The sequence below is a fragment of the Penicillium bovifimosum genome (genome assembly GCF_028826915.1).
Source record: "Penicillium bovifimosum strain IBT 22155 chromosome Unknown utg000001l_segment0_segment0, whole genome shotgun sequence".
In the NCBI taxonomy this organism is placed as follows: domain Eukaryota; kingdom Fungi; phylum Ascomycota; class Eurotiomycetes; order Eurotiales; family Aspergillaceae; genus Penicillium; species Penicillium bovifimosum.
Genome location: NW_026622710.1, coordinates 2891423 through 2910248, shown reverse-complemented (window position 1 = coordinate 2910248; position 18826 = coordinate 2891423). Strand labels below are relative to the sequence as shown.

Here is an 18826-nt window from a genome sequence, read left to right as displayed (position 1 = left end):
TGAGACATCGTATTCTTTTGTCTGCACCCATGGCTTGGTCTGTCGAGTTTGCCTCTACATGAAGCTTCAAGCGAATCTATCTCGGAACCTTCAGTGTGTATGACCATGCGATGCGGGGTTCTTTTACGATTTTACGAATTGTTGCCCCTCCGGGCCCTGTGGTGGATGGCCTGACCGCTGCCCAAGTGGCTCCAGTTCGTCAACAAGTTGCTTTGGGATGGAATGTCTCGGATTTGGCGGGTCAAGTATGATGCTTCCGAGGACTAACCCTCCAGACGGATCGAGTCTATACCTAGGTCGAATGAAAGAGCGAGACATGTTAGCATTGCGGTGTCCAACCCGCCAACAGAAAAGCTATATAAAGAGCCATCGATCCTTCCCGACAGAGATATCCTCCTCAGCACAATCAGACTTCAATTCATCGAAACATCAATACAATCCGATTCAAACATGCACTTCTCTACTGCAGTCATTGCCTCCGTTGCCGCTCTGGCGCCTCTTGCCAGCGCCGTCGGCAACGCTGTCGTGACCAACCACTGTGACTTCCCCGTCTATCTCTGGTCCGTCGGTGGCGGTATTGGCCCCAAGCAGACCATCCCGGCAGGCGGCAGCTACACCGAGAAATTGCACCACGACGATGCCTCCGGTGGTATCTCGCTGAAGATCACCACCGTCGACAACGGCCTGTACAATGGCAGCCCCCAGACCAACTTTGCCTACACTCTGGATCCAGGCACCGTCTGGTACGACATGTCCGATGTCTTCGGCGATCCATTCTCCGGCAAGACGATTGTCGTGCGGCCCACCGAAACGACCTGCTCGAAGATCTGCTGGCCACAGGGTGTCAACCCCGGTGGTAGCCAGACCAAGAGCTGCACCTCGGACTCGAGTATCAATCTGAACCTCTGTGCAGCTAAGTGCTAAGCGCTCGGCTCTGTGTGATATATGGTATATAACGTGGTTGAATATGATGGGGCCAAGTGCAACACGTGTGGGTGACAGTGGGTCTGACCAGCCGAGCTTGCAGGGGTAGCAGGGGCCAGGGGGAAGGGAAAGCAAAGCAGAGCCTCGACATGGGGACCAGTCAGTTGGCGTCACGGCGTGTATGTAGCTAATAATAAAGATTGAATACCATTTAATCAAGAGCTTCCCCCCCAATAGGTCAACACCTAGTCTGCCTTAGACCAATACGCCACCTTAGGTGATAGGGGCGCTTATTAGTTAGGGTTGGGGAGCCTATCACCGCCTTGGGTGAGCACCTGGGCAATATTCTCGAGCTCGGACTAGGCCTGATCGACCTAAGCCAGTCCCATTCCCTCGGTTGACTTTACAACACAATCCCCCTCATCTGTATAAGTTTACGACAATATACATATCCCTCCATACATCTATATATACACGGCTTCGTGTTTGGATTCTTTGGAATTCCTGACCGCATTGACCTTATCAGTCACGTCATTGCCTCTCCCCTTGGCAACTGAATGCCTCCAAGGTCCTCCTGTGCAGCAAACCTGTGTCACAAAGGTCTCATTCACAGCTCAACTCGTCCTTATCCCGATTTGTTGTCGCGACTTGCTGGGATCAGCCTCCGTTCCATACCCGTACCTTTTCCGATCCTTTCTCCTCTGCATTGGTCCCGCCGCTCATCCTCTCATTCCACCCCTCACTCTACCGCCACTCCCTCAATCATGGCCCAGGTCGAGCGTATCACAGAGAAATTGGAGAAGCCAGAACTTGATGATCGTTCATATCGGGTCATTCGTCTGCCGAACAAGCTCGAGGCCCTTTTGGTCCATGATCCGGACACCGATAAGGCCAGCGCGGCGGTAAACGTCAATGTTGGCAACTTCTCCGATGAAGATGACATGCCTGGAATGGCTCATGCGGTAGAACATTTGCTGTTCATGGGCACGAAAAAGGTAATTCAACGGCCTATCGATACGTGTCCAGCTGAGATGAATGTTAATTGAATTGCCGAGGCTTAGTACCCCAAAGAGAATGCATACAACCAATACCTCACATCCCATTCCGGCTCGTCGAATGCCTACACAGCTGCCACCGAGACGAACTACTTCTTTGAAGTGTCTGCCACGGGTGACTCTAGTACCCCCAAATCCAGCGGAGACAGCACCCCTGCCGAGACGACAAACGGAAACAACGGTGTTTTGGCAGTCGAGAATGGGGCAGAGGGCAAATCGCCTCTCTACGGTGCGTTGGACCGATTTGCTCAGTTTTTCATCGCCCCGCTTTTCCTTGAATCAACTTTAGATCGGGAGTTGCAAGCGGTGGATTCCGAAAATAAAAAGAACCTCCAGAGTGACCTGTGGCGCTTAATGCAACTGAACAAGTCCCTCTCAAATCCTAAACATCCTTACAGCCACTTCTCCACTGGTAACCTGCAGACCTTGAAAGAGGATCCTCAGAAACGCGGTCTGGAAGTGCGCAGTGAGTTTATCCGATTCTACGAGAAGCACTACTCGGCCAACAGAGCGAAGTTGGTTGTCCTGGGTCGAGAGTCTCTGGACACTTTGGAGCAGTGGGTCACCGAGCTGTTCTCTGGTATCGAAAACAAGGATCTTGCTCCGAACCGCTGGGATGATGTACAGCCCTTCACCGAGAAGGACATGTGCACCCAGGTGTTTGTGAAGCCGGTCATGGAAACTCGCACCATGGACATGTATTTCCCCTTTCTCGACGAGGAGGAATTGCATGATACCCAGCCTAGTCGGTATATTAGCCATTTGATTGGCCATGAGGGTCCTGGCAGTGTTTTGTCATACCTCAAGGCCAAGGGATGGACCAATGGCCTGTCTGCAGGTGCTATGCCTGTCTGCGCTGGGGCGGCATTCTTCACCATTTCCGTGCGCCTGACCCCCGAGGGTCTGAAGCAGTACCAGGAGGTCGCAAAGGCGGTCTTCGAGTATATCGCCATGATCAAGCAGCGTGAACCAGAGCAGTGGATCTTCGATGAGATGAAGAACCTTGCCGAGGTCGATTTCAGGTTCAAGCAGAAGACCCCCGCCAGTCGGTTTACCAGCCGCCTGTGTAGTGTCATGCAGAAGTCCCTCCCCAGGGAATGGCTACTGAGCCAGTCTTTGTTGCGACGCTTTGATCCTGAGCTGATCAAGAAGGCACTCAGCCATTTGCGGGCCGACAACTTCCGCCTACTCATTGTGTCCCAGGACTTCCCGGGCACGTGGGACCAAAAGGAGAAGTGGTATGGTACTGAATACAAAGTGGAGAAGATCCCACAGGAGTTCCTGGGTGGGCTCCAGAAGGCCCTAGAGTCGACCGAAGCTACCCGCACCTCCGACGTGCATATGCCTCACAAGAACGAATTTGTGCCGACCAGACTCTCAGTAGAGAAGAAGGAGGTTGCTGAGCCAGCCAACTTCCCTAAGCTGATCCGCCATGATGAACGAGTACGGTTGTGGTTCAAGAAAGATGACCGTTTCTGGGTGCCCAAGGCCACTGTCGAGGTAACGCTTCGAAATGCTCTGGCATGGACCACACCCCGCAACCTCATCAAGACGAAGCTTTACACCGAGTTGGTGAGAGACTCCCTAGATGAGTACTCCTACGACGCCGAGCTTGCTGGCTTGGGCTACCATCTCTCGGCCACGTCCACGGGCTTGGATATCTCCGTGAGCGGATACAATGACAAGATGTCTGTTCTATTGGACAAAGTACTCAATACCATGCGCGGACTGGTAATCAATCAGGACCGTTTCAACATTATCAAAGAGCGCTTGACGCGGGCATTCCGCAATGCCGAGTACCAGCAGCCTTACTACCAAGTGGGCGATTATACTCGGTATCTTCTTGTCGAGCGAGGCTGGGACAACGAGCAATTCCTTGAGGAGCTGCTGCATGTTGAGTGCGAGGATGTGGCGAAGTTCTTCCCCCAGCTGCTTGAGCAAACCCACATCGAAGTCCTGGCTCATGGAAATCTATACAAAGAGGATGCTCTGCGCATGACAGACTCCATCGAAAAGGTCCTTGGAGGCCGCCATCTTCCTCCGTCGCAGTGGTACATGCGCCGCCACGTGACCCTCCCTCCCGGTTCTAACTATGTCTACCCGCGGACTCTTAAGGACCCGGCCAATGTCAACCATTGCATCGAGTACTATTTGTACATCGGACTCTTCTCTGATGATGTGTTACGGTCGAAGCTCCAGCTATTTGCGCAGCTGACTGACGAACCTGCATTCGACCAGCTTCGTAGCAAGGAACAGCTCGGATATGTGGTGTGGAGCGGTGCGCGCTACAACTCTACCATTCTCGGCTACCGGGTCATCATCCAAAGTGAACGCCCGGCACAGTATCTTGAATCACGCATTGAGAGCTTCCTGAGCGGGTTCGGCCCCATCCTCGAGAACATGCCCGAAGAAGAATTCGAGGGTCACAAGCGCAGTGTCGTGAACAAGCGTCTGGAAAAGCTCAAGAACCTGGGCTCCGAGACCGGCCGATACTGGTCGCATATCGGATCCGAGTGCTTTGATTTCCTGCAGCACGAAACCGACGCAGCCAACGTGCGCACTTTGACCAAGGCCGACCTTGTTGCCTTCTACAGGCAATATATTGATCCCTCTTCGACGACCCGTGCCAAACTGGCCACCCACCTTAACGCCCAAGGCGCGCAGTCTGAGAACAAGACAGCTGAACAGCGGGCCGCTCTTGTCCAAGCCCTGAGCAAGCAGCTCGAAGCCGCCGGCTTCACTGTGGATGCTGCTCGCTTCGCAACAGCATTCGAGGAAGTTGAGACGACAGTGGTGGACAAGTCACAGGTCCTCTTCATTGTGAAGAATTTCCTGGCTACGGAGTTGAGCCAGTCCACACAGCAGATAGAGCCTGTTCTCGAGAAACTAGAGCAGACTCTTGGTGCCCAGTTGAAGGGGCTGGGACTCGGCTCTAGCAGTGATAAGCAGAGCGTGACCAATGGCTCTGACAAGGCTTCGACTCCCTTTGTTATTAGCGATGTGCCTAACTTCAAGGCGAGCCTGCCTATCAGCACTGGTCCTGTCCCAGTGGTGGACCTCAGTGTGTATGAGGATTTTGATGCCAAACTGTGAACAGCATACATGCGGAGTGGTTCGGTGTTGATTGGTTACATGCAAGAGCTGTGATATTTGTCATTGGGGAGTAGGGATATAGTGTATTCCGAGGATTGTCACAATATTGAATAATTAGAGAATTAAGTACTATTCAAACAAGACCAAGCATAAGAGCTGAACTTTGCTACTAGGCAGTCATCTAGAGTGCTGCAAAAGGCGTTAGTCAACTGGCCAACAACAAACAGGAACGGGACGTCGGACAATCCTTAACCCGTGACGTCCCAAAGGCGGTCAACAAAAAGGTCCCACATCTCTGTTGATAAGGCGATAAGTGGTTGAGATCGCCTTCGTCAACTACAACTAACACACAACATGGCCACTGAATCAGGAGAAGCTCTTCAGAGCAGTATCCCGTAAGGCCCCCGTCCTTTCTTTTGATACTGCTGCTTTGATGATGCAGCTTCGGACTCTCGGAACAAGCTGATACGATAACTCTAGGCCCATCCTCCCCAAGGACTTCTCCGCACAGCAGCCGGAGACAATCCGCCTGTATCCTTTGTCAAACTACACATTCGGCACCAAGGAGACACAGCCTGAGGAGGACCCCTCTGTTTTGGCCCGACTGAAGCGTCTTGAGGAGCACTATGGTCTTCATGGTATGCGACGCACCTGTGAGGGAATCTTGGTTTGCCATGAGCACAACCACCCCCATGTGCTGATGCTACAGATTGCCAACGCTTTCTTCAAGCTGTATGTATCTGCTCCCATCTGGGTGCCCCTCACCAAAATCAATTGCTAATAGTTCTCAGGCCAGGTGATTACCTGCAGCACGACGACGATGAAATCGAGGGTTTCAAGAAGCGATTGAATGAGCGCCTTGCGCCTGTCGGCTCGCAGTTTTCTGGTGAAGGTGTCAACTCCGACTGGGAAATTAGCGATACTCTTGCGCAGTGGTGGCGCCCGAACTTTGAGACCTTCATGTACCCGTTCCTCCCGGCACACGTTACGCGCCCGAAGGAGTGCAAGAAGCTGTACTTCATTCGTCTTCCGAAGAAGAGTGAGTCCTTATCCACTGTGAGATTCTGTCAGATGAATGTGGCTAACACAATTTAAATCTTCACAGAGGTCCTTTCGGTCCCCAAGAACATGAAGCTTCTCGCTGTGCCTCTCTTCGAATTGTATGACAACACCGCTCGCTATGGACCCCAGCTTTCAGCGATCCCACATTTGCTCTCACGATACAACTTTGAAATGGTTGACGAGAATGACAACGTCGTCTCGGTGACTCCTGGCACTCCCATGGCCAACGGTGTGCCTCTCCGCACCCGGGTTCTTGCCGGTGGTGAGCCTAATGACACTAGTATGGATGGTGTTGAGGAGGGTATGAAGATCGAATCTCACCACTAGTGGGGAGTGGCCTTCACTGAACCTCAAGCGCTTACCCAGCCTATCCTCCGTTCAGGACTGCATGTCCGGGCCTAGGCTATGGCTGGCGGCAATGATAAACAAGTTACGGTTATGACTGGCACCGAGGAATATCAAGAGCAGGCGTCTTCCAACAATTCGGCGGTGAAAAAGAACGAACATACCCCCAGAAGCAAGACTAACATGAGCACGGAGATGGGAATGAAACAGCCTGCTCACTAATCAGTTCTACTCAAATGATCATCCCATCTTCCAATTCATTACCCCATATGGAGTAGTTGATCTTGATACCGTAGTCCTCTGATATATTGGATCATAGACACCATTTCGCGACCTAGGGGATACGAACAGCTCAACACTCAAAGTGCATGAGACCATGTAAGAGCCGGGACACGATGGAAATGCCAAGCAGAACTAAAGACAACTAAAAAATGACAACCGTGATAACTGTGTCCGCCTAATATGCAAAGTGCCCAATCCTGTCTTCATGGAGAGATTATCACATGGAGGATAATCTTCGGCGGTTCGACTCCGTCCGTTCCCTGCAAGGCACACCCCCTCACGATCGATATCTTGAAGAAACGCCTTACCCCGCCACACTCAGCCATGAGCCATACAGCTCGGAGTAGCCGATGCTCACGCGGGATAGGTTACATTCTTGCATAACAGTTGCATGAATTCCATGTCGATCCCACCGGAATTCCACCGGTCACGCGTGAAATATGCGCCCTGAGGCCGGAGATAGATCTTACTGGGGAATATCGTACTTGGCGATTGCTTTATGCAATGCACAAACGGAACTATACCCCGCTCAAAGGAGCTGTGAGGAGTTGCGAGAAGCTGCGACTCATGCCACATGGAGGTCCTGAGGATCTATATAGATCCACAAATCGCCGAGCATACATAAGGAGCTGTATCTGCGCAGCTGCTCCTGACTGTGTGTCTCTGTGTGTGTGCGTACTCGCTCATCTAGGGAGCCTTTAATCTGAAAGAGATCTGTTATCCATGATGCGTCTTCTTGCTCAGCTTTCAGGTGTTGCTGCCCTTGCAGTGTTGGCGGTTGCTGCTCCGGCTCGCTGGGTTCCCCGAGGTATGAGATCTGTCTTGTCTTATTCTTCTCATTGCTCACGCAAACAATAGATGTATCCTCTGATCTGCTTGCTCAGTTGACCCTATACTCCCAATGGGCTGGAGCTTCATATTGCACCAACAATATCAACTCGACCGGCGATGCACTCTCTTGCGAGGAAGGCAACTGTCCCTTAGTCGAGGCTGCTGATACAGAAACTCTCTATGAGTTTGATAAGTATGTGCTAGCCTTGAATTTCATGTACAAGATCCTGTTTACTAAACACCGGTAACAGGTCCTGCAGCTATGGCAATGTGGCAGGCTTCCTCGCTGTGGACAGGACAAACCAGCTCCTCGTTGTCTCCTTCCGTGGCAGTCGCACCCTAAGCACCTGGCTCGCGAACATCAACTTCGATCTCACAGATGCCAGCAGCCTATGCCCTGGCTGCGAAGCGCACGATGGATTCCTGCAATCCTGGGAGACCGTCGCAGACGATCTCACGGCTAAGATCGCTGCCGCGCAGGCCACATACTCGGGCTACACGCTCGTTCTAACCGGCCACAGTTTCGGTGCCGCCGTTGCAGCATTGGGTGGTACAGCTCTGCGAAACGCGGGATATGCTCCAAATGTGGTAAGTAGCGAGATGAACCCAGCCTTGATCCAGATTTACTTACATGAAACTATAGTATTCGTACGGCCAGCCACGTGTGGGCAACAAGGCATTGGCTACGTATATCACGAACCAGGGTAGTATCTGGAGAGTTACGCACACCGAGGACCTTGTGCCCAAGTTACCACCTGCGGCTGTTGGATTCAGCCACTCCAGCCCGGAGTACTGGATTACCAGCGGCGACGATGTGCCGGTGACAGCGTCTGATATCGAGGTCATTGAAGGCGTTGGCTCGAGGGATGGCAATGCAGGGACGTTGAGTCCTAATGTCGATGCACACAGTTGGTACTTGGGGCATATTACTGCATGCCAATAGGTCAATGTTGGACAGGACAAGGTCAGATGTATATGGGATCTTATGAAGTTATGTTATATATACCAGTTTATACCTACAAAGCAACACATTAACAACTGAATAGTTAACAGGAAGCAGTACTCTAGGTACCTATCAGATGTAGTATGTTGTGTTGTTACTTGTTGCATACTTATCGCTGTACTGGGGTGATTCTTTAGGGCAACGAGATAGACCATTGACTTGTTTCTCTCATCTCCAATAACAGTATAACTGCACATACTCTCTACTCTATTACTATATATTCTACACTCTACACTCTACATACTTTACAATACTGCTTTATGTATTTATTAGTGTCACCTGATGTAGATGATGTAGCTCGACTTCTCCCTTCCCCACGGTGGAGACTTTTCGATCTGCCCGAACTGTCCACTTTCACCTCCCCAATGAACTTGACCACTGGGCATCGCGCCCTCCATCCACCATGTTGTTCGCTCCTAGTGGGCCCCAGGGTCCCCGTCGCCGCAGTCGATTGAAGGCTATCTTTATCACCATCTTTATCGTCCTCGCCATTTACCTGATATTCTTCCCTACCAAGGCCACCGTCAATACCGACACCTATGCCCAGCAACATGCAAAGACGGATGAGCTGGCTCATCCCGAATCAAAACACAAGACTATGGTTGTCGCCAGTATGAAACATGACGACACGTCGTGGTTGACCGAGTACTTCCCCGACTGGCCGAAAAGTATCTACGTGGTGGACGACAAGCACGCGCGATTGACAGTGACGCGCAACAAAGGGCGAGAGTCGATGGTATATTTGACGTGAGTCCGACATGCGAGAATACCTTATCCCATACACGATACTAACTCGAGCTACTGAACCAGTTACATCATCGATAATTACGACAACCTACCAGAGACAATGCTCTTCATTCACTCCAAGCGCTATCAGTGGCACAACGACGACCCATACTACGACGGCGTGCCTCCCCTCCGCAACTTCCAGATCCCATATCTACAAGAACAAGGATATGTCAACCTCCGATGTGTTTGGACCCTTGGTTGCCCGACAGAGATCCGTCCTCTGACGGATACACATCGCAACGACGTACACGCAGGCGAATACTTCAAAAATGGATTCATGGAGCTGTTCCCGGGAACCCCAATCCCCGAGGAGGTGGGCGTGTCCTGCTGTGCGCAATTTGCCGTTTCCCGGGACAAAGTGCTCGAACGGCCGCTCAGTGACTACGAGCGCTTCCGCACTTGGCTGTTGAACACGCCGTTGCAGGATGATCTGAGTGGACGGATTATGGAATATTCATGGCATAGTATGTGTTTCCTGTCTCGACCATAGCTTGTGATTGAATGCTAACTTCTGGTCCAGTGATCTTTGGAAAGGAGCCTGTACATTGCCCTAATGCAGCAGAATGCTACTGTAAAGTGTTTGGACTGTGCGATCTAAACTGCCCGTGGGAGGGCGGCTGCGATGATCGCTATGCCCTGCCACCATTCTCCTCGCTACCTAAGGGGTGGCCGAATGTTGGGTGGAAGGGTCAAGCACAGGACACTTCGCATGGATTACCTGAAACTTGAACTTGGTCATGGGATTTTGACACCAATTCTACGCGTTCCGCGTCTTCCCTTCTGTCTACAGTCTCGGGGGCAATGATTCGACGTGCTTGAGCGTATGCGCTCTCTCGCAGTTCTTCTGCTATGCCGCACGCCGATATTCGTCGGTCGCTCAGAGTCAGATCGCGACCGACAAAAGGATTTCTCTCTGAAGATTGATAGGTACAATCGAATATATAGCGAGATAATTTCTGAGCTAGGAAGAAATGTCATCAGTGCCTTCAGTCTCATACTATCAAGACGTCACTCTCTGTAAAGCGTCATGCGGGCCGAGGCTATTTAGCTCCCCGCATTCGATCTTAACTCTACTCCGTACAACTCTCCAACTGCCGTACTCCAACTCACCTACAACCTCCCACCAAAATGTTGATCATCGGACTCACCGGCTCAATAGCAACGGGCAAATCCACCGTTTCAACCATCCTCTCCTCACCCCCCTACTCCCTCCCCATAATCGACGCCGATGTTCTCGCCCGCAAAGTAGTCGAACCCGGCACCGCCGGCTACAAAGCAATCGTCAACTACTTCGGAGCCAGCACCCCAGACCTACTACTCAACGATGCACCAGACACACCACACGGCAAACCCCTCAACCGACCAGCACTCGGCCGCCGAGTCTTCGGCAACACCGAGGAGCGCAAACGCGACCGCCAAGTCCTAAACGGCATCGTGCACCCCGCCGTCCGCTGGGAAGTCTACAAAGCGCTAATCTACCACTACCTGCGCGGACAATGGGCCGTCGTGCTAGACGTGCCACTCCTCTTCGAGAGCGGAATGGATCTGATCTGCGGGACGGTGATAGTGGTCGGCGTTCACGATCCGGAGATCCAGATGGCGCGTCTGCGGGCGCGGGATGCGCATTTGACAGCCGAGGATGCGGAGAATAGGGTAATGAGTCAGGGGGATGTGCGGGTCAAGGCGACGCAGGCGGAATTCAGAGGGACGGGGACTGCGCGGGGCGTGGTTGTTTGGAATGATGCCGATAAGGCGGAGTTGGAGGTTGCGGTCAAGGAGGCTATGGGGAGTATTTCGGCGTCGAGTCCGAGGTGGTGGGCTTGGATTTTGTTGGTTGTGCCGCCCGTTGGGGTTGGGGTTGCGGCTTGGAATTTGATTGTCAATTTTGCGACGCAGAAGGGGTGGGAGAAGAAGAAGCGGGAGGAGAAGTCGAAGCTTTAGCTTCCACTTTGAAGATATGTTCTACTACTGTGCTATGTCTTTGTGCAGGACTGTACATATAATGCTTAACCTGACTCGGGCTCACTGAGTATCATTCGAGCTGATTATACAGACGAAGACCAGAGAGAGTGTCTATTCAGGTGGACGCTCAAATTTACCACGTCCTGTAGTATAAACAGGGTATATACATCATCACGGTTCGAGACGAGCCTGGACCTACAGGTAGGTCAGGTGATTGTTGGTAAGAATAGTGATAGTCACTGTAAATCGATGGACTCCAAACCCCAAGACGCCTTGCATGCAGTGTTCAAACGCCAATCCAAAAAATTCCAGTTCATAGCCAAGTACCGTGGAAGATCAAGCATCATAGCTCTTGCGCTTCTTCTTCTTCTTGTCAGATGACGGTGCTCCCACCATCCGACTTCGGCCAGATCCAGAGATGCTGGTGAGGTCAGAGAGCTTTGGGCCTTGGCGTGCTTGCTTGTATCTTCTGAGCTTGTCTTTTTGCATTTTCTCAATTTCCTCCGGATCCCCTGTATTCATGATCGTCTGTTCTTCCTCGGTATACTGTTCCCCAGTTTCCGCAAATACTTCCTGTAAGAAATGAGTATATAACACCAACCCAAATGAGAAAGGTACTGACCTTGCGCTCCTTGCGCTTGAAGTTTCCAAACGCCCGTCGTCCACCGCAGCCCTGGTCCTCTGCGTCCAACGAGTCTGCCGCTAACACAAGAGGTTGTTTGGTGGCCTGGGGCGCAGGGGGAACGTCCAACACCCAGTGGGTCTCACCAGCCTCTGCAGCTGCTCGGGCCAGGGCCTGCTGTCGCTTTTCCTCCTCGGCCGCAAGCGCAGCTGTGATCGCTTCCATATCGGAGGCACGAGGACTCTCGGCTTCGGTGGACAGACGCGGGCGTTTAGATGTGTGGGAAGTGGGCTCGGAAGGAGGAGTTTGACTTTCTTTCGAAGCTGCAGCGCGTCGCATGAACTGTACAATATTGTTAGCTGCAAGCCTGTTTGATCAGGAACCTATTAATCTTGCCTTCATGGTCAATAGATTGGACGACATGGTCTTTCCGGGCTTCCCAGCCGGCGATGCCGGGGATGCCGAGGAGGACGGGGATAACGGAGGTAAAGAGTCAGACATTGTAGGACAGTAGGAGTAGACGAAGTGTGCAATCTCGTCAGAATTAAAGAACAAAGGTCTCAAACACTTTCTCCAGTTCTTGACGCAAATTAAAATGTTGCGGCAGAAAGTGCACGAGGTGGAGCTATCTAGAAAGAGCAGGCGGTCGCCACCCACCAAACCACACCTCGCGGATTATTCAGTGCCGGTTGCACCTGGTCGCTTGTCAACGCTCTTTTTGTCCTCTGTCCTAATCAACCACCCCGGAGAAACCTGCCCAGTATGATGTCCTGTGGCCGCAGACTCACGACCTTTGCGTCGGTCCGCCCGCGCTTCGTCGTTCGCGCCTACTCCTCGACCGTGCCCCGTCTGAACGGTTCTACTGAAGCCAACGACCCGACCCCGCGGAAGCCCGTGCCGAACGTCTCTGCTACCAATGCCACCCCTGTCGACTCTTTCGGAGCAATGGATGCTGCCCTCCAGGAGACACCCGAAGTCGGCGAGCGCATCCGGAGCATGCAGGCCCCGAACCGGGCTACCACCTGGGCGGCCAGCCAGCAGCCGCGCGAGAAGGCCATGGTTGGACCCCGTTTCGAGCAAACCATCATGGAAGCGCAGGTGCGGATTTACTGAGACTAGCAATGCCTATGCCATTGGCAATGGTAGGCAATGCATATATCGAGATCTATGACTGACTTCTACTTAGCCGCAACCATATGCCGCTATCGACCTCATTCACAGACAGCCCGTCCGCTGGACAAAGTCCAAGGTTGTCAGCTGCGATGGTGGTGGTGGCCCTCTCGGCCACCCCAAGGTCTTCATCAACACCGACAAGCCCGAGATCGCTACCTGCGGATACTGCGGCGTTCCCTTCGTACGTCCTTTCTTCCCCCGCTCTTATTGGATATCTTATTAACGTTTGTTCAGGCCCACGAGCAGCACCGCGCTTACCTCAAGTCCCTGCCTGCCACCAGCTACCCCCTTGAGCCCACTGGCGATGCCGCCGAGGTGAACGAGTCCCAGCGTGTGACAGAGGGTGGCTTCGAGCAGCGATAGACTAGCATGAGATTTCTTTATCGGCGTTGAACACTTTTGCGTTTGTGTGATTTTGGGCCCGAGGCCATGTACAGAATATCGATGAATGGATCCGCCATTTGATCGTGTGATGATGGTATTGTTCTCAAAATATGTACTATTTCGGCCACTTCCGAGGTTGCATCTGATTGATCTCATATAATGAAGGTCATATGTCGACCGTCTAGCAAGCCCAACTTCTTTCGATCTTGTATCGTAGCCAAGGCTTAGATAAATCACAATTGTCCACGCTCGGCCCCCAGTCAAGCCTTCTGCCCTTGAATTGTCGCGACGACCTTGCGGCTGTGTCGACTCGTCCGGAACTCCAGGTACCAGATACCCTGCCACGTTCCTGTCGCCAAGCGACCGTTTGTGATAGGGATATTGACCGAGGCGCCAATGAGGGCCGATTTAATGTGAGCCTGTTCCGATTTAGTACATATTCCCCAAGTCCAAGATCTAGCCAAAGCTATACTCTGATAGCGAGCATAACATTGTCCCAAATACTGTAGATACATACCGGCATATCATCCTCTCCCTCAGCGGAATGACGATACAGATTTCCCTTTTTATCCATAGGCGCAATGCGATCGAGTGCATCGCTCATATCGGCGCGAACATCGTCATCCCAGTTCTCGTTTAGCGAAAGGGCACAGCTGGTGTGCTGCACGAACAGATTCAGCATGCCGATTTTGTAGTCGCGGATCTCGGGGACTTCTTGGAGGACATGGTCGGTGATGAGGTAGGAGCCGCGGCTGCGGGTGGGGAGGGTGAAGTTCTTCTGGGTCCAGGACATGGTGGAATTTGGGGGAATTGAGGGAGATGGTATAGTTGAGTATGCTGAGTATGCTGTTGAGATAGAGGGGAAGAAAATAAGAGGGATGTGGGGTTGTCTGATGTCATCCTTATCGGAGGACGTACTTGCCTACTTGGACACCTCAACATCTTTACAACATAGTAAATATGAGAACCTATGGGATTCACGCAGAAAATGGCTCCCTCGGTTGAATCTATGTCTCTCTTTCCACCTAGTTGTTACAATGCAGAATGCCTCAGAAGAAGAGCATTGTCAATTTGTCATCCATGACGGGGACAGGAGACCATGAACTATACAACGTCTTGCTTACGACCAAGCCTGGGAAAGAGGGACGATTATCTACAGATGCTGGTATAAGTATCTGAAGATGACGACTCCTACGATGCGGTTGGTCACTGTCTTGCAACACATTTTTATCGGGAAATGATGCTATTTTGCTATCTTTTTGGGGAAGGGGGGATTCAATACCTCTGCTTCGGATGGACGGCGATATGTCACTAGTTCCTGTTCCATGGGATTAACATCCTCAGTAAGATACCTAGGGTCTGTTGGGCCTTACCCCAAACAAATACCTCATAAGTCAAAGGAATGACCCGTTGACTCGGGGGATGACTGCCGGAAATTTGTGGACTTCTATTCCGAAGACTCATTCGAGACAGGGAAGAGCGGCAACTGTCATGTATGCCGGAATAGTTTTACGTTCGATCTATTGGCAGAACATTGAACGATTCTTTGGACCAACCTAAGTTGACCCCGACTTTGCTTCCGGCCCGGCCCGCCCTGAACAGGCATCTTCATCGAGTGGGGCCTCCGCTGCTGGGGCTGCCTTGGCGGCCGTATGAAGTATACTCTCACTCTCTTCAAGAGCTGGTTGACCCCAGCCTTTCATCCATTCCGAGTGCAATACCTGTTGTGCAGTGGCTCTATCCCCGGGCCGGAAGGTCAACATCGAGCGAATCATCGCCTCAAATTCCCTGCTCTCGCTCTCCGTCACGACCTCCATGCCCGCCTCGGCTCGAGGCTTCTGTATGCTGTAGCCAAACCTCATATTCCAGGTCTTGCGCACGGTATCATGACTCCTAGCTGCCCCACCGACTTCTCCCTCTTCGTTAAACCATTCAGACCTTTTATCCCAATTCTTCCACCACTCAGTGGGCAACATGCCGAGAAGTTCGACATGTTCCGCGGTGACACGATCAGCGGTTGCCCAGAAAGCGTCAAACAAAGGTCGCTGGCCGAAAATCTCGAAAATAGTGCAGGCGAGTGTCCAAATGTCCGAGGGAAAGGAGAGAGGCTCATCAGAGAATCGAGCCTCGGGTGGCTGGAGGAGAGGAAGAGTCCTCGAAAAAGACCTAGGCGTTTTATAAGGGTTGAAAGATTCCCCCAAGTCGCTAAGGAAGATTCTGTCCTTTCCAAGAGTAATCTCATTGCCGCGAACGCCAAACCAGCCTGGAATAAAGACATGTTCAGGTATTCCATTTGGTAACGGCATCCCATCGAGACGAACAACGGCCTCTGACTCAGGCTCTCCAAATTTCTCGTATAGTTCCGACGTGGAATAACGATCGATGGATTCGGGAAACTGGACTAGAATGTTACCTAGATGAAGGTCTTGGAAGAAGTCGAGGTCAGCTAGGCTATCCAGCTCAATCCATTTATCAGCTTCACATACCGCCGTGTACAATATCGTTACTATGTAGGAAGGCCACCCCACGAATGAGCTGAGCGATAATTGACTGCGCAACTTTCGGCGGGAAAAGACAGCAAGTCGAAGCCTCTTTAGCATCGGACAAACTCATCTGTGCGGGTGGAGTGACGATGCACTTGTGCTTCCCATTAGAGCCAGTGACCCAGAATTCGTCGAGAAGGGGTGGAATAATTCCCCGGCCCGGTGTCGACGGTGAGTTCCCAAGATAATGCATAAGACTAGCCTCAGGTGTAGAAGAACTGGCATCGGCGGTAATCGCCTTCAATGCCACGTATCTATCCATTCGTAGATCACGGGCTAGCCATATAGTCGAGTATCCTCCGTATCCAAGCTTGTCAACTAGTTGATACCGGCCGCCATTCAGGGCGTCCCCAATTGTTAAAGGGTGATACCCCCCAGGACAGTAGTTGTCCAAATCTTCGATGAACTCGATAAAGCTGTACTGGGTCTTACCAGGTCCCGTGGTCGACGGTCCAGATCCACTGGATCTGTTTGTATCGTGGCTCATTTCATCTGCTTTCGAGGTGTAAGTGGACATAAATGGCGTCTTGCGGACAGGCGGATGATTTGAAACAAAAGCGCAGACTGGTCGTTGAATACGTCGGGCTTTAATGTAAGTACGTGCCAACATATGCTGGGGTTGCGCAACTTCCAGTGCAAGATCGGTCTCGCGTCGCGCGTTGGTGTCTTGGCTTGCCACGAAATCGATCTAGTCAATCTCGGCATAAACTGGCGGACTTTTAGATGGCTGGCGGCTGCAAAAGTTGAGATATTCGGTTTAGATGAAGAATCAGGGATTTTCAATGAGACATAAAATAAGTGCAGTTGTTAAATAATGTGTTCCTTCAAACTAAGGTGGCCATGAAATATACTCCTGTCCTTCCGCCCCCCGATTTCTCTGGCAGAAAATGCAATCCCTCCCCCCCCTCCAGCAACTTCCATGGACGGATCAATATCACTTTAGATTTAGGGGATTGAATCCTGTGCTACCTTATGAGTTTGATAATGATAATATCAACTTGATCTAGATCTACAGATCTACTCAGCTACCCGGCATAATAACTACCCACCGCCTTTGCGGCGTTTTAGGGCAGTAGGGGTCTAATGCCCACCCAGTCTAATGCCCAGATCTCAAACCCATCAATTTCAATTGCAATTTATCAGTGCCCACCAACGGTATCTATAATCCACTCGCAAGTAGGCTCTTAATGAGTAGCTACCGCATCAATTCCATTCTAAATTTGCCTCCTCCCGCGCCGCCTCGGCGGCCCTATTAGCAAGTAAAGTCGAAACTCCAAGGAACCGTTTCTTCGCAGTCGGATTTCTCGCTCCAACTCTGCATCATCACGAGCCTTAATGTGGCTTTTAGCACTGCTACAGGATATACGGTCCCCCATATTAATCCTCCTCTTGGTTTTATTTGCCTCCTTCCGTCGTTGAAGGTTGAGGATGTTGATGTTGTCGGTCCCGTACTGACTCAACTGAGCACCCGCTTCCGCGAGAGCGAGGCTTCTCTCCAAAATTGGAGCCAACTGACGGCGTAATTTAGGAGATAACGTTCGAGGATGTTTGCCTCTGACATGCAGCTGTGTCCCTTGACTATTGATGCAGAAAGGGATGCAGTGTATGCATGACATAAGAGAGATATGCCCTAATACATGTCATGATAGACCAGCGTTCGCGGCGAGCTTGAGTGCCGCGACAAGCGTGGAGTGATTGATGAGCACGTTATCTGTCGCTCTAATCTACTCCAGCATAGAGATCGACGACAATGTTGATTGCAGCCACGAGAATCTCGGCGGCGATCAGGACGATAACTGTTATTCGTTAGACTGGTCCACGAAGTATCGTGATAGATGTAGTGAGACTTAAAAGCATCAAGGTCGGTCCCAATTGCATCGGTTTTCTTACGCATTTTCTCGACCTTTTGACGAAGAGAAATAACGTCCTTGATAGGTGAGTTTGGGATCGAACTCGACGCTGGGGGAGGGTATATTCCCCTTTTTTAACACGAGACAGAGTGCTTGCTTGGAAGGATTGAAGCCATTGGAAAGCGGTTAGATCATTGATCCAACCACTAGGAGTAGGTACTGCCCAATAGTTCTCTGGAAGGTCTGTTGTGCGGTACCAATTTTCCATACTGTGTCTGATTTTCCCCTTTCACGAGGAACCAAGGTGGCATCACCCAGCCATCGGCAGCGATACACTCGACAACGGTGAGACTCTCAGCAGGGCCCCGGTGCTGATAGACGACTGGCCATTAGGTACCACCCTTAGAAACCACCTTCTGGGCCTTTCCTTCCCAATTCTAAAACCGCTTTCATCAAAGTTATATAGATCTTTCGGAAGAAGACTATAGCGCTCAATGGTCTGTTGGAGCCGAGTGAACCATGTAACAAGATGCCCAGGTGTAACTGCTTCGAGCCTATCCTTTTCCATCAGCTTTTATTCAATGCAGTTGTAGGTTGCTGGGAGTCTTTTGATAAACCGGTAGTCCCAGTTCCGGCCGAGGGTGCGGGAAGTGTCATTTCAAGTGCAAGATCATGTACTGTGTAAGGGCTCATGAAATGTATTCATGACTGCACAGGGCCTATTTCGAGTGATGTCTCGGCGCTTGAGTCGTCTTCTCTTAGCAGGCAATCACTTCCTTGCAACGCAGATTGTTTTATACGTTACCTATCATGTCCAACTTTGGTTCTAAATATGGCAAAGGTTCTTGCAACATGGTGATGTCGTATCCTGCCTCGCAGCCTCACTGATGTTTGACTAGCTGAGCGCT

General features: G+C 51.4%; 9 protein-coding genes across 9 annotated transcripts; 6 read left to right on the top strand and 3 right to left on the bottom strand.

The window, feature by feature from the left end:
* Positions 1 to 450: 450 nt before the first annotated feature.
* On the top strand, positions 451 to 924 carry N7515_001108 (putative BYS1 domain protein; the record flags this gene model as incomplete). Its single annotated transcript, XM_056661852.1, has 1 exon — positions 451 to 924. The coding sequence occupies one exon, from the start codon at positions 451 to 453 to the stop codon at positions 922 to 924; it is 474 nt and encodes a 157-aa protein (XP_056527018.1).
* Positions 925 to 1688: 764 nt separating this feature from the next.
* N7515_001107 (uncharacterized protein) lies at positions 1689 to 5072 on the top strand (the record flags this gene model as incomplete). Its single annotated transcript, XM_056661851.1, has 2 exons — positions 1689 to 1919; positions 1986 to 5072. 2 exons carry the CDS (start codon positions 1689 to 1691, stop codon positions 5070 to 5072), a joined length of 3318 nt encoding a protein of 1105 aa, XP_056527017.1.
* Positions 5073 to 5426: 354 nt separating this feature from the next.
* N7515_001106 (cleavage and polyadenylation specificity factor subunit 5) lies at positions 5427 to 6461 on the top strand (the record flags this gene model as incomplete). Its single annotated transcript, XM_056661850.1, has 4 exons — positions 5427 to 5467; positions 5553 to 5804; positions 5864 to 6111; positions 6178 to 6461. 4 exons carry the CDS (start codon positions 5427 to 5429, stop codon positions 6459 to 6461), a joined length of 825 nt encoding a protein of 274 aa, XP_056527016.1.
* A 1023-nt stretch (positions 6462 to 7484) lies between these two features.
* Positions 7485 to 10113, top strand: N7515_001105 (Lipase class 3; the record flags this gene model as incomplete). The annotated part of the gene is made up of 8 exons (XM_056661849.1): positions 7485 to 7569; positions 7620 to 7785; positions 7844 to 8180; positions 8236 to 8504; positions 8646 to 8660; positions 8893 to 9342; positions 9406 to 9848; positions 9905 to 10113. The coding sequence occupies 8 exons, from the start codon at positions 7485 to 7487 to the stop codon at positions 10111 to 10113; spliced, it is 1974 nt and encodes a 657-aa protein (XP_056527015.1).
* Positions 10114 to 10512: 399 nt separating this feature from the next.
* N7515_001104 (putative dephospho-CoA kinase) lies at positions 10513 to 11325 on the top strand (the record flags this gene model as incomplete). Its single annotated transcript, XM_056661848.1, has 1 exon — positions 10513 to 11325. The coding sequence occupies one exon, from the start codon at positions 10513 to 10515 to the stop codon at positions 11323 to 11325; it is 813 nt and encodes a 270-aa protein (XP_056527014.1).
* A 357-nt stretch (positions 11326 to 11682) lies between these two features.
* On the bottom strand, positions 11683 to 12469 carry N7515_001103 (uncharacterized protein; the record flags this gene model as incomplete). Its single annotated transcript, XM_056661847.1, has 3 exons — positions 11683 to 11919; positions 11969 to 12335; positions 12387 to 12469. 3 exons carry the CDS (start codon positions 12467 to 12469, stop codon positions 11683 to 11685), a joined length of 687 nt encoding a protein of 228 aa, XP_056527013.1.
* Positions 12470 to 12730: 261 nt separating this feature from the next.
* N7515_001102 (zinc-finger domain-containing protein) lies at positions 12731 to 13504 on the top strand (the record flags this gene model as incomplete). The annotated part of the gene is made up of 3 exons (XM_056661846.1): positions 12731 to 13066; positions 13155 to 13322; positions 13376 to 13504. The coding sequence occupies 3 exons, from the start codon at positions 12731 to 12733 to the stop codon at positions 13502 to 13504; spliced, it is 633 nt and encodes a 210-aa protein (XP_056527012.1).
* Positions 13505 to 13785: 281 nt separating this feature from the next.
* On the bottom strand, positions 13786 to 14318 carry N7515_001101 (YjbQ family protein; the record flags this gene model as incomplete). Its single annotated transcript, XM_056661845.1, has 2 exons — positions 13786 to 13944; positions 14043 to 14318. 2 exons carry the CDS (start codon positions 14316 to 14318, stop codon positions 13786 to 13788), a joined length of 435 nt encoding a protein of 144 aa, XP_056527011.1.
* A 763-nt stretch (positions 14319 to 15081) lies between these two features.
* Positions 15082 to 16585, bottom strand: N7515_001100 (CMGC/SRPK protein kinase; the record flags this gene model as incomplete). Its single annotated transcript, XM_056661844.1, has 2 exons — positions 15082 to 15971; positions 16012 to 16585. 2 exons carry the CDS (start codon positions 16583 to 16585, stop codon positions 15082 to 15084), a joined length of 1464 nt encoding a protein of 487 aa, XP_056527010.1.
* Between the last annotated feature and the right edge of the window lie 2241 nt (positions 16586 to 18826).